This window comes from Hetaerina americana, unplaced genomic scaffold, assembly GCF_022747635.1.
Source record: "Hetaerina americana unplaced genomic scaffold, ioHetAmer1.1.p SCAF_46, whole genome shotgun sequence".
Classification (NCBI taxonomy): domain Eukaryota; kingdom Metazoa; phylum Arthropoda; class Insecta; order Odonata; family Calopterygidae; genus Hetaerina; species Hetaerina americana.
Window position 1 is genome coordinate 1,078,184 of NW_027287052.1, and position 14,309 is coordinate 1,092,492.

The 14,309-nt window shown below is 40.0% G+C and overlaps 1 protein-coding gene across 1 annotated transcript in view; it reads right to left on the bottom strand.

Moving 5' to 3' along the window:
* Positions 1-14,309, bottom strand: part of LOC139693310 (juvenile hormone esterase-like) — a 42,895-nt gene that overhangs the window by 19,743 nt on the left and 8,843 nt on the right. Inside the window, exons 2-3 of the mRNA XM_071591422.1 lie at positions 3,694-3,855; positions 1,839-1,992 (exon numbers count right to left, since the gene is read on the bottom strand). Coding sequence (XP_071447523.1) covers positions 1,839-1,992; positions 3,694-3,855 — 316 coding nt within the window. The remainder of the gene's footprint in view (positions 1-1,838; positions 1,993-3,693; positions 3,856-14,309) is intronic.

A 14,309-nucleotide genomic window follows, 5' to 3' on the forward strand; every position in this document is an offset into this window, starting at 1 on the left:
TGTGTTCATTCTGACAACAGGCAGTTGAATAGGACTAAAAAAATGTCAAATTCATTAAATTTCCGAAATTCCGGCGAAATTACCTCTATTGCACCACACAGTTTATACTAAAGCTATTCAAATGGTTTAGTCTTCATTTTTATGCCAAATCATGCGAATTTAAAATTTCATCAAAGCGTTGTTTTATGGTAGCTACGGAGAATGAAAAACCTCCCGTTTCTGTGAATATATCATCATTGAAAAATGTTATCAGGTGTGGGTGAATGCTTAGCGAGAGCTATCTTGGCAATTTATCGTCATCTGTGTCTTTTGACTGCATGTGAAATGATTTACTCTTGCCCAAGTAATCGTGTACTTAGGCGATGGATTTTTATTTGGTTATGTGTTCCCACTACGATAGATTGTCGACGATAGCCTTATTCACCGGAATGGCTCCTATGAATGAATGAATGCAATATGAATGATAAATCCGATATTGGGATGTTCGATTCTATGAAATGAGTGCTTTTACGTAATCTTTTGTTGGGTTCTAATATGATTAGGATTACGTAATGTGAGGGAGGCAACGAGATGTGTTACCATGGCAATCTAGTCATTTTCATCCTTGAATGCATAAAGTTTAGCTCTATAAATTTAAGAGAAACTTTTTGTTAATCATTCATTATTATAGAAGGGGTATGGGGGGGGCAATGAATTCGAAATGGGAAGAACCTATCCTGACCTTCTACACTTCTTACATAAATCAATACCATAGAAACGTTGCAATGGAGCTCAGCGCCTGACATCATTCGGCCTCACTTTATTCCCTCCGAAAGTTGTCATATAAAAATGGTGAATTAATTCAAATTAATTCAAAGCACGAATTTCTGTGGGACCAGAACTGTTTCTTCTCTGTTTGAGTGGGTATAAACCTGAATTATTTGCACTTTTCAGTAGTTTCAGTCGTGCATACAAGATTTTTATAAAAGGCATAGGCAATAATTTTTTCCAACGTGCGGGTGAAAGGCTGACAACAGATCGTCGTTTAAATATGCGTATGATCGCAGATCTTATTGGCATTGAAAAGATGACAGTGCACATCATTATCACTGACAATGTGGCGATGCAAAAGATCTGCGCTAAACTCGTCCCAAAGCTTTTGACGGACGACAAAAGGGAAAGTCGAATGTTTGCTTATGAAGACCTACAATGACATTGCGACAATTCCCCAACCCTCTTACAGTCGCGACTTGGCACCAGCAGACTATTATTTCTATGCCCAATTGTGAAATTCTCCCTCCTTCAAAGGGCCCCACCATGGGACCCTAAGTGCCGTCAGAGAAGCTTGCGCGCATACCCTTAAGGACCTACCGGAATCTGCCTACGAGGGAGCCTTCGAGTCGTGTAGAATCCAATGGCAAAACTGTGTCGACGTTTACTTGGAATCGAACCCAGATCCCTCGATATCCGGCCGAGTGCTTTACCCAGTTAAGCTATCGAGGCGTCCTCTTCCACTCCGATAATTTGGGGGATTTAAAGGAAAAAAATATCTAAAATGTATCCATTTTTCCGATACTTTTTATAAAAACCATACCGAGGGTACAAGGTTCTCCCAAACTAGACTATGTGATAATAATGCAATTCTTCCCGACGATTCTTTACGAGAAAGGATGGTTTTTTCTCTCCCAAAGTCTCTATCCTCAACTCTGAAATTAAGCCCTTCTGCGCCATAGGGTCCCAGCAATGGCAAATGGCAGACGCGTCTCCACTTGTCGGCCACGTTACCCTCAGGCGCACTCGACCGGGCGGTTGGCGGGAGTGTTGGTGGGAAGAATGAGAGAGGGGGGGGTCACACGCACCCATGGCACCGAGGCGGTAGTTGAACGTGACGAGCACGACGTCCCGGTCCACGAGGTACTCAGGGCCGTGCAAGGAACTGGCCCCCGTCCCAGAGAACCAACCGCCGCCATGCACGTAGACCATTACGGGCAGCAAGGCAGGACCGTGCCGGCCCTGGACGAGGTCCCCGCGGTCTTCCCACCAACGGTTCTCCGCGTAGGGCGCCTCCACTTCCGAGAAGACCACCTGCTGACAGAAGGAAAGGGCAGTCGCCGGAGGGCGCACTTATTACAACACGACTACATTCACATTTACATGGTGCCCTTCCCAAGCCACCTCTAAGGCTGTGGTATGGGACGAGCCAATACATTTCCGTGAAATATCGAAAATCGATGTTCCCTGAATGTTATTTCATAATAGTAACGTAAAGTGATTCAAATGATGGAAATGATTATTTCAGCAAAGAAAGTTCGCTATACAAGCTCTTCTTCAAGTTCACTATAATTGTACTTCGTTGTGCATGCTAGACGAGCTTCCGGGGAGGAGAGCAGAAATAAATGACAAGAGAAAATAAAAATACTTGCACAGTGCCAATTAACATAAAAATAATTTGTTTCCTTATCGCTGTAGTTTGCGTTTATATTTATATAAATTATCGTTCGTGGGAAAAATGACACTTTGAATCTTTAGGTTCTGTTTTCATCTCTCTGATCATATGTTACCATTTTCTCTCTTTTACTCTAGCGTGGTGGGCTTAATAATACATCAACATCGCAGAGAACGTAATACAGGGTACGTTCCAAAAGTAATACTTTTATTTTTTTAAAGTAATTTATTGAACAGATCGGGGTATCACTGGAGAATTCTTCTGCCATCACGGTGACTCGAACCCGGTTCCTCATCGGGGAGGAAAGATTGAGTTTTGGAAGCCGCACGACTCCGCATATCGGCAATTTTGTGCGGTAGGGGGTGGGAGGACAGGAAAGCGAGGAGACATCTTGCAACACTCTTTAGGAACTTCAATTTCAGACTTCATTGATAAATCGAAACGGGTGAATCACCATTCTGAGCATTGATTTGTCAATTAATTTAGATTTGTTTGACCCCCCGTTTAATACTGAATAAACGAATGATAGATCGCTGTTTCTCTGTGATGCAACGTGAAAGTGACTATGTCTACACTATTGCTGTACTGTATTGTTGCGTCCTGGTATCATGGCGCCAGTTGTTGGCCATTCATCAAACCATGGCTATTAATGTGGGAAACGAAATTTGGTATTGGCACGATGCATCTAAATTGTAGTAGAAATTTAAGGCTTTCCCTTGACCCACCCCCGTAAATAATTATTATAATTTCCTAAATCATATTGGTTTTATATTTTTATGAAAGTTTATCCAACAAATATCGGAGATATTCTACTGTTCCAGACTTCACTTCGACGAAGTATTTATTTTCCATACTAAAAAGACTTCGAACTTTTCCGAAGATTTTAAAAATCTGCGGAAAAGTACAAAATCTTTTCTGTATGGAAAATATCGGAGAGCTTTCAAAACTTTTGGCATCCAAAAAAATTGAGAATTTAGATTTTTGGCATTTAATCTCTGATAATTTAACAATTAAAATTGATTGAAAATTACCCATTACTAGTGCGACAGATGAATTCAATTGATTGGGGACAATAAAAAAATGATGAAATTGATAATTTTAAAGAAGGGACAGTCAAGTGAGGTTTTTGGCATTAACGAATTAATTGGTGTGAGTGAAGTTAATTTTTGAAAGTCAACGTAATTCGGAATCGTTCACTCCGTTCCTTTTCTTTCCCTCCCGTGTTTCCCCCCGTTCAATGGTGACGTCCTTCGCATCACCCGACTCACCTTGGGCTTCTGCCGTGTCAGGGGCACGTAGACGTTGAGATAAAGGCAGTCCTCCTGGCCCTGCACAGGATACCCCGCCAGCAAGTAGTTCTTCTGGATGCATACTGGAGCATCGCGCGTCGCATCCAGAACTCCTTCCCAGGGACCCAGAGGCTTCGGGGGCTGAAACAGAGAGCATCGGCGGAATTAGTACTCATTATAAGTGCAAGGCGTCGATGTCCAAGACCGAAGTAAGAAGGGTGTCGGGCCGGCTTTACGAAATGTGAGTTTGAATTCGCTGGAAATTGAGGAAATCGCCCCTCATATAAAATCTTCGACCCACTCATGAAAGAGCAAATGTCTGCCTGATAATTCTGACAGTTTTATTCATCAAGTCAAGATTTTTGAAAACTAATTCTTATCAATTCCAAGAAACTGTGGGGATTCCGCTGCAGTAACTTTTAACGGAGTCATCCCCTAATATGCATGTCAATACAACAATTTAAGAGTGTAAAAATCATTTACCTTGAGCAGGATTCGAACCAGAATCCCTTTAATGTCTGGTCGAGTGCTTTAGCCACGACTGCAAATGCCTGTGATATTGTGTCTACGGAATTTTGTCAAAACACATTGTTCCTTTAACGCCCCCAAAATTTTAGAGCTCAAGAGGACGCCTCGGTAGCTTAACTGGCTGAAGCACTCGGCCGGACATTGAGGGATCCGGGTTCGAATCCCGGTCAAGGCGAATGATTTTTACACTCTGAAATTGTTGCATTGTAATCCTCATCAACTCCAATTATTTCCCTCAGGGAATTCCATTTTCTCTGGAATTATTTGAATGGTCACCAAAGAAGAAGTATCAAGCTGGAACGATCATATTTTGTGTCGAGGTATCCGGTTTCGAATCCCGGCATAGGTGAATTTTTTCTTCTTCCAGATTCTTGCTTATCCCCGATTTTCCGAAATGAGTGCCACTCAAAAGTACTTGGAATACGTGTCTTAAACTTAATAATCAGAGAACTTATATCCAAGGATTCAGATTCCAATGGAAATACTGTCCTTGACCTTTAAAGAGGCTAGGTCGGAAAAACAAATATTTTAGATGGAAGAGATTTCTATTAACAAATGGAAATTCTACCTGCTGATAGGCTTTAATGATACGTGATTATAACAGGAAATTATTTTAATGACAAATACAAAATACCTGATTTACCAAAAAAGGAATTACAATTGAGCGACAATATTAAGTATATTCCATCAAAACTTTCATACAAATTAAGGTGGAAGAATATTTGAGATTATTGTACCTCAAATTTTAAATGAAATTCCCAATGATTTAGTAATATTACGGTCAGTAAATGCTCTGAATGGAGAATAAAAGACTCGAAAGGGACTAAGGCTTGGAACAAAACTTGACACGGAATATATGTAGCTTTATAATTGAAACATCTCATGGCCATCTTCTTGAGTTGATGTGGTTCCTGCTGTCAAGCCAGCACTAAATGGCTTAGCAGAACCAGAATGAGTATTCCATTTATAATATTCAATTTTTACGACTATTTCATTCGGTGAAGATTGTCTGTAAATGTTTGCATTGGAGATGTTGAATAAAAGCCTAAAAATATTGAAAAAAGTTCAGGAGAGTCCAGGGATTTTTCTTGTCATGTATAATTTGATAGTATAAAGTAGTCTGTTAATACATCTGATAATATTTGAGTGACATTCATAAAATTGGTGGTACAACCTCGAGTTAAAAATCACTCTAATACCTATTGGTGACTTAAACAATCCCTTAAATACGATTTTATGCAAGTGAAAATTTCTCATCTTACACCCGAAATGTGAGTAATTCATTACACGTTTTACACTATACACTATATCCAACTCCTGCCTATATTAAAAAAAACGAGTTTAAAAAAGAGTTTTGTACGTAAATTCTCTATGCAGCCCTTAGGTATGAGATCTGAGATTAATGTCCACCTTACAATTATGTATACTATATTTCACTTGAATTTTTTAACATTTAGAATAGAATATTTGCGTGTAGCTGGGCGACACTCGACTTTAGACGTTGAGCTTAGCCGTAGGAGTTTTCTGTGTTTGTCATTGTCTTATTGGATGACGGTTGACCCTAGGAAATTCATCCACGTGCCAAAAAAAATTATGTGTGTCAGATGATCGAATAAGTTTCATAATTGAAAAAAATACCATTTCGAGATATTGTTGGCCATAAGGTCGTTTGGGGGTCCAAAGTCCAAGATTTCGCCATTCGTGCCTACTCGGTGACAGATAATTGAATGCATATATGCGCATGTTCTCAACGGATAGATCGCGTGTTTGTGCTATTTTGATGTGGTGTTTCTCTTCAAGCACGTGCGTGCACCAAGAGAAGAGCGTTTAAGTGGTGCCTATGAATCTGGGTATCCGTGCCCTTGCGAATCGGAGAGAGATAGATAGTTTGGAGGGATGGGTAGTGAGGAGATGGAGGGGCAAAGAGAGAGAGGGAGAGAGAGAGAGAGAGAGAAATTTTCGGAAAGTGGGGCGTGTTATCAACTCGCGCGCGTGCCGACAGATAGAGCTGCTATCTCCGGCTGCTTTAGCCATCCTTTTCCCTACTGTTTGGCCGCGAAATCACTTCTCGGTCATCTTCGTAAGCCCTCGCCTTCCTCCGTCCTCACTTGCCGCCTCCACTGTCGCGGTACACGATTTGGTCAAAGCGCTTGGTACACACTTTGGTTGTAGGCACTTGGATCCGATTCTCGAAACCGCAAATATATACAATTACTTCATGAATGCTTTCAATTTTAATCCACAATAATCTCGGGACGGCAGTGAGATAATCGTCGTAAGACTTTCATTCCTGAATAGTGCACGATAAACTTTTTATTTAAATTAGTTCTTTCATTTTCGTCGAGGTGTTGTTTTATAGTGTCGTCTTAACGTAGTAAAGTGCAACAATTTTAAAGTGCAAAAATCATTTGCCTCGATCGGGATTCAATCACGGATGCCTCGATGTCAGGCAGAGTGAAAGTACGAAAAGCGGTGAAGGCGAATGATTGTTAAACTTTGACATTGTTGAATTGCACTAATTCGTATTAGCCGTTAAAACTTACTCTCACGAGATCTCCCGCAGTCTTTGAATTTATCTTAACCTAGTATTTCATGAGGATCAACCCGCACTATGAGGACCTGTCAATTGAAAACTGAACACCCGCTCCAACAACCAGTCCGCGCACCAACAAGGACATGACCCAATAACTACGTGCGCCTGTGAGTTGCCACTTTGCAGTTTTCCTACTACAGCAATGTCAGTATCGATAAGTATAAAGCCAACCTCTAGCTCTCAGCGGACTGGGCGTATAATGGCGGATGTTCGGTTTTCATTTGATTGTCCCTCAGTTTAATCCTGTTTAAGCCTGTCCCTGTTAGCTTAATCTTTTGAATATGTAAATAGGGGGTTAGGGGACAGAAAAGAGTCCATAGTCTCTATCTCGCCCCAAAAAAAATACGACTATCTATTCATCCATCCATCCATAGTAATATACGAGGGTAGGCTGAAAACTAATGCACACATGCTTTCAGAACACAAGCAAAATGACCTTCAGAAGTACTCTTGGTGGCATGTGGAAGTAACATTCCCCTTCAACACGCACGCGCAGGTTTGAGGTCGTTAAATTCATTGAGTACATTTTTGGAAGCGGAAGTATGAAGACGTGCTCTAGTGTTATGCCAACGCGAGTAAAACAGCGTGCTGCTATCGATTTTTTAACTGCTGAAAAATTGACTCCTACTGAGGTTCATCGTCGTTTAAAGGCTGTTTATGGTGACGATGCTGTTGATAGGTCTACTGCTGATCAATGGGTAGTAAAATTTCGTGGTTGCGAGCCTGGAAAAGCCATAATTGTTTATGAAACACGCAGCGGACGTCCGATCACTGTCACAGACGATAAACATCGCCAACTCGTCGAAGATTTGATTCAAAATGACCAGCGAATCACTCAAAAGCGTATCGTAAACCATATTGGAATATCCAAGGAATTAAGACGCCAATAATCTTGCTATATAACAACGCTCGTCCACACACCTCGCGCGCAACTGGAGAGGCTCTGCGAAACCTGAAATTTGAACCGATTCCACACCCTCCTTATTCCTCCGATCTTGCGCCTTGCGATTTTTATTTGTTTCCTCAACTCAAGAGACATCTCAAGGATAATCATTACACCTCGGAAGATGAGGTGAAGGTAGTTGTCAAGTCCTGGATTCGAGAAAAGTCGGGAAAGATTTTCAGTGACGGAAGGAAAAAAGTTGTTACTAGTTGAAAGAAATGTGTTAGCCTTAACGGTGGCTACATATGTTGAATATTAATACACGATTTTGAATCTTAAGACTTGTACTTTAATGTAATTTTTGCCCTATCTTGCTATTTGTTTTTGTTTGTAGTTTAAAAGTATGCTTGCTATTTGTTTTTGTTTGTAGTTTAAAAGTATGTGTGCATTGATTTTCACCCTACACTCGTTCTGTTCTGTTTTTAGTGTTATGCCAGTTTGGCTTGGCCGTTGAGGAAGTAAAGTTTATGATTAGTGAAAATCTTAAAAAGGTTGATTGCAAAAATAACACGAGCATCATTTGATCTTTCTGAATGCTGTTCATATATTTTTTATGTAATCACGCGAATGTTGATAGTTTACTTTGATCCACAGCCAGCCGTGGTTGCCGTAGTAACGCATTCATCCCATTCAACCCTTCAGTCCCTTGAGCCACCCACAATTGGATGTACGAGTGGATTCGGTGGTCACGTGGTCCTCCGTGCAAGAGAGGGGGGCGGGAGTGGGGCGCAAGTGGAGTGGAAGAGTCGACTCATTTGGGGAATCTGGTGGAGAAGCGAGGAAGGTCGCGTGTTCCCATGACTCCTCCATCGAGGCGATGGTAGAACGCGAAACAGACGGCATGAAGGAGAAAGTGGGGGAGCGAATTACGTCATGCAGACGATCGGCGAGAGAGATTGTTTGTATAAGAAGTTATGAAGAGATAAGGAGGCTAGCAGAGATTGGAATGAAGAGCGGCGGAGAACTAAGCTTTGGTTTATCAATAAATGGAAGGAAAATATTATCCAGATAGTCTACGTGGTCTGCCAAATAAATACGCGAACTGGTGCAATCTGGCGGCCATGACCCGCCCACTAGCGGTGCTAGTTTCCTGAGACCCAATGAGCCATCTGTGCTTGGCGGATCGTCGAGCTGTGCGTATGGCGCAAGTTATGTAAGTTTCAGTTGTCCTTGTTTTTACTGTTCGTCGAAAATGGAAATTGATGAAATCACGGAGCAACGAATCAACATCAAGTTTTTTGGTGAAGTGCGGTAAAATTTATTAAGAAATCACTGATATGTTGACGGCTGTTTACGGTGATAATGATATGAAGAAAACATTCGTTTCCAAGTGGATTAAGCGTTTTAAAGATGGCCGATAAGACAAGACACGGATGATGCAAGGCCCGGGTGACCTTCAACCACCTGTATTGACGACAACATTGATCGTGTGCGGTCCCTTGTCCTTACCGATCGTCGAACAACTGTCCAAGTGAAAGGTGATGAACTGAATTTAGGATAATCAACCATATGATCCTTCACCATGACAATGCACCTGCACATTCAGCATTGATTTTATGCAATTTTCTGGCAAAAATTTCAATCACCATCATTGATCATCCTCCTTATCCGCCAGATTTGATCCCCTGCTACTTTTTCCTATTCCCAAAATGCAAAAATGTGATGAGGGGACATCACTGGATATATATGTGGACACAATAAAGCAAGAAACGAAGTGAAAACTAAAAATCCTAACTGCCGAGGACTTCCAAGGGTGCTTTAAACAGCGGAAAAGAAGATTGAGAAAGTGCATAGAAACGAATGGAGAGTACTTTGAAGGACACAAAATCAATGTAGACTAAATTTTTCAAAATTAAGATTTTATGGCCTCAGTTCACGTATTTATTGGGCAATAAAATAATTCGTATGATAAAAATTTGGGGGATCATTTCATCAACTGTTCGCTGTTTCGAAGGTGGCATCGTAAGTTCTCTGGTTGAGTCTCGCGAATAAAGATTATGTTGGTAGTGCACAACTCGAGTGATTTGTGCTTGGGCAAAAAGATTCAGTCGTGCTTAAAGTCTTCCTGCTTTGTGTCCTTTCAATCGAGGCTGTGCAATGTGTCTCTTCTGTCTGCTGATCTAAGGATTTTTTCTCGGTTGCTGGTTTGGTTGATTTGCAAGGTTTTACTAGATTTATGCGATCATATGTTAACGCACTTCCTCCTTAGATTCGACGAATGATTCGATAAAGAGTTCGCCCGATCGTTTCTCATTTCCCTGTCTTCGTTTCGTTGGAGGTCATCGCTCGCTCGCTGACCTTCGTTTGTTCTCCCCTCTCATGCCCTCCTCCTCCTCCTGTGCCCGTTGCGAAGCAGGGGGGAGACGGAGCGGGATCAAAAGTCGACGTCGAGGCTTGCGTTTTATTTTGAAGAAGTTCGGAAACATCAACAAGAAATCTACCGGATCAACTCCAAGGGCAAGAGCCTTGACCTTAAGCGTGGATGACCACTTGATGGGTCTATTGTTTTATTCAATAAAGATCAATTTGCGACCGTGTTTCAGTTGGAGTGAAATCCATGAATCCTATCGTATTTTAGAGACATGATTTCGTTTTCAGCTGCGATTAATTTTCTCGCCCGCGGTTTTGACAAAAACCACGCAAATGAACACAACCATGGGTAAAATAAATAAAAATTGACATGAGACCCAGTTGTGATTTTATTTAGAGTATTTATTGCATGCAAGGGTACGGGAATGATCCGACTTTATTCTCGCTTTAAAAAAATAAAAGTAATTGATTTTTGGAATTTACCGAAAAAGAGGAATAAATGACCAGTGTTACCATATTTGGCGCTTAACTTTTGTTTATTGAACACACAGAAAACATTATCCCGCGTGCCATGTTATTAGGAATCTCAATTAATCGCTGCAAGGGGGGAAGGGTGTGATTTAAACCCCAACCCTAACTCCGTACCGCTCCCTTACCAGTGTCCCTTGCCCCATCGTGAAATTCTGACCTCCCAATTGAGTGAGTCAGTTCCTCCATCGACCCCTGGACTCCTCGGATGACCGATGAGTATTTATCGAAAATATATTCCTCTCCATAATTTGATGCCGTATACTACATCACATTTCTTCTCTTCCGGTAAAAAGAAATTTTTCTTGACATTCCCAAACTATTTGATCGCAGATTGATATGCGTGAAGTTTTCCGTGAAAATTGTTAATTTAAGGAAGATTAATGATTAGGCATGAAATATGGAGAGAGAGAGAAGGGGATGTTTTAGTTACTATGGAAAAGTCTATTTTTATGACGAGTATATGGTCAGCATAACAGTTTCAGGCTTAACTTTGTGGAATTCCTTCATGATAAGGGTAGGAAAAGAAACTTTGCACTTCCACATAATGATTTAATATTTCACACGACTATGATTTCGATGTTGTGCATTATTATCATGTGACATACGTGAAATATTTTTCAACGTAAATAGCCTGGGTCCAAGAGGGGAGGAAGGTAGGGGGAGTAAAGGGAGAGGGGGTAAGTATTGGTGAAGCGACTTAATAGTGGGCTAGAGGGGGGGAGGGTGTGCATTCAATGGTTTCTGGCTCAAATTTGTGGGAGTTCATGTTAATTAAATGAAGAACACTATGTATCCTTCCTCTGTTCTTTGCGAGAACAGCGGGGAAAAAAACGTTGTGTTCTTCATAGGAGACGGTCATTAAGGCTTAGTTGGTTTTCCTTTCCCGCTTCGGGCTTCTCAGTCGAATATATTCTTTTACATGACTGGATCACCCTGACTCACTCACTTGACTCCTCTCTAATAAACGCCGTTCCTTCATCGCCCCTATCCACCCTTCACGGATAATGCAACAGAATACTCTGAATAATAGATTCACCGATGCAAAAGGTATAATTGTGAGTCCGACAAAATCACTTAATCGCTACATTGGGTGATGTACTAAATTTTTGTTATTTTACGCTAAAGCTTACGGTTTAAGAAGATAATAACTATGCATATTTCACGTTCATCATCATATTTAGTGCTCTACGAAGTTCAATTTCAGTGGAATACCATATTTTTATTATATTGACATCACACAACTTCCTGAGAATTTTGCTCTATAAACAATCGTTTTTCTTCTCTAAATATTAGTGTGGTTTACTTCAAGTTATCATTTGTCGGCCCAGATGGCGGCGGGGTAACGTCCTCGTCTGCCAACCCAGAGGTCGCGGGTATTCCCACCTTGGTGGTTTTTCCTCCACATAGGGCTTGGGTGTATGTGATTTTCAAATTGTTATATAAATACTCAAAGCCAGTTATAAAGGTGGAAGTGATGTTTTCAGACTAATTCATCATAAATAAATAAATACTTATCCTGAGGTTACTCGATATCCAATGAAAAGTAATTATTTTCATAAACTTTGATTGTAGAGACCTTTTCTCAACTCAACCGTCATTTCAACACGATAAAAACTACTTTATCACCATTGCATGAAAGCGTGGAATGAAAGTAACTGACTAATATTTTAATAACATCTTCGACAAAGTTATTTGCACAAGGACGAAAATTGTCACATCGGTGGGCACAGAAAAATATACCGCTTCTGAAATGTAAAAACTAACCTATTCCGCTCATTACAGATACGAAAGACAAAATCACTATACCGGTCTTAAAATTAAATATTGAATTATTATAACATTGAATGAAGAGAAGGAACACCGAAAAAAATTATTCCACGTAGAAAGACCGCTTTGCTACGCGAGAATCCATGAGAGTTGTGAACGAAAGAGCGAACGAGTCTATGTGCCGAGTAAGCTGATGATAAAACTCTCCCGGATGTCACGGAAGATATGTGAAGAGCCACAAATAGAATCCCTATGTATTTTGAAAATTTTCCGACGTACAATTGGAAGTCATCCCTCAACAGCAGAGAGACTTGAATAATACTCGGATTACGTGAACATGATACCATGTACGCGTCCTTTTGAGTGAAGGTATTCATAAAATTGTAATCTATCGTCGCGAGAAAGCGTTCCTCGCGAGCAGTTGAGGTAAACGGTTTAGTGTTAAGGTAAATGAGATGAAGTTAGCGAAAACGTTTACTCGAATAAGAATTTGACATAAAAATCACAAACTCGATTAAAGCTAAGCATCGAGTTGGGCAATGAAAAAAATAAAAATTATATTACCAATGTTAATATGATTTTAGAAAAAATTAGCAAAGTAAAATGGGTAATATTTGGTAGTTAATAGCGGGAGGCAAAAACTTCGACATATGATTGGTCAGATGGCGAAATTTGGTCGTGGAAAGTCGCAGTTACCGTAATACATACCTATCGGCGGTTGTAATTCATCATTCTCCACCGAGGTCTCACAAAAGCATGATTAAAACTACTCTAGCAGGACTTTCACATCGTTATCACGCTTCGGTTTTCAATATATGGAGGACATATCTCTAACTCACTGTCATATAAACTACTACAAATTATTCCCATTGATAAGATAATGGTATTATTATATATTCCTTTGGACTGCCTGCAAAATATCTTTTAACCGAAAAAATATAAATAATAACTTCGATTGAATCGAAATGAATTTACTTATACATGATAAATTTAATGGCAGATTTTATTGGCCAAATTGACAGAAACGATAACATTGGAAAAAAGAAACATTTGCATTGTTCTATAAAACGTGACGCAATATCTGAATTTGAAAAATAACCTTTTGATGGCAAATCATTTTGAAAAAACTTAAACTCTTCGATTTCACGTGATTGTTAGAAAGGGCGGGAGCTGAACTTAGTGGAACAATTTGAAATTGTGTTTTTCCAGTTCATTTTGTACTTTGTAACGAGCTTGCTTTCCGCACCCATTCGCCTCTCCTCAAAACACCCGCTCCTCCTAATGTCTGCGACTTCCTTAACCAGCAAAATGGTACCTGGTCTTAACCCTGGAGGTGATTACACTTCTCCCCTTGATTGGCGCATTGGAATCGGAAAGAACCCCGACCCTTACTCCCTGAGCCTTCGTTCCTCTCCTTCCACATATTACCAACACAAAAGTTTTTACCACTACCCACTTATATATATATATATATATATATATATATATATATATATATATATATAATAATATCTATATATATCTATATATATATAATATCTATATATATATATATATATATATATATATATATATATATAATAATATATATATATAATATATATATATATATATATATATATATATATATAATTTAAACGGAGAAGCGATTTTCGGTGGCCAAACCACCTTCCTCTGGGGAAAGAAGGAACAGAACTGACTGATTGAAGGTTATTATCAGAAACCACCTTCCTCTGGAGAAAGAAGGTTCCTTCTTTCTCCAGAGGAAGGTGGTTTGGCCACCGAAAATTCACAGTACGTGTGAATTATTTTCATTTGTGTACATGCTTTTTGAATTACATTATCAGATAACTTATGTTTTATGTAGATTTCTACTAATCTCTGCGTTGCAGAGATACTTATATTTCGCTTTTGTTGCACATC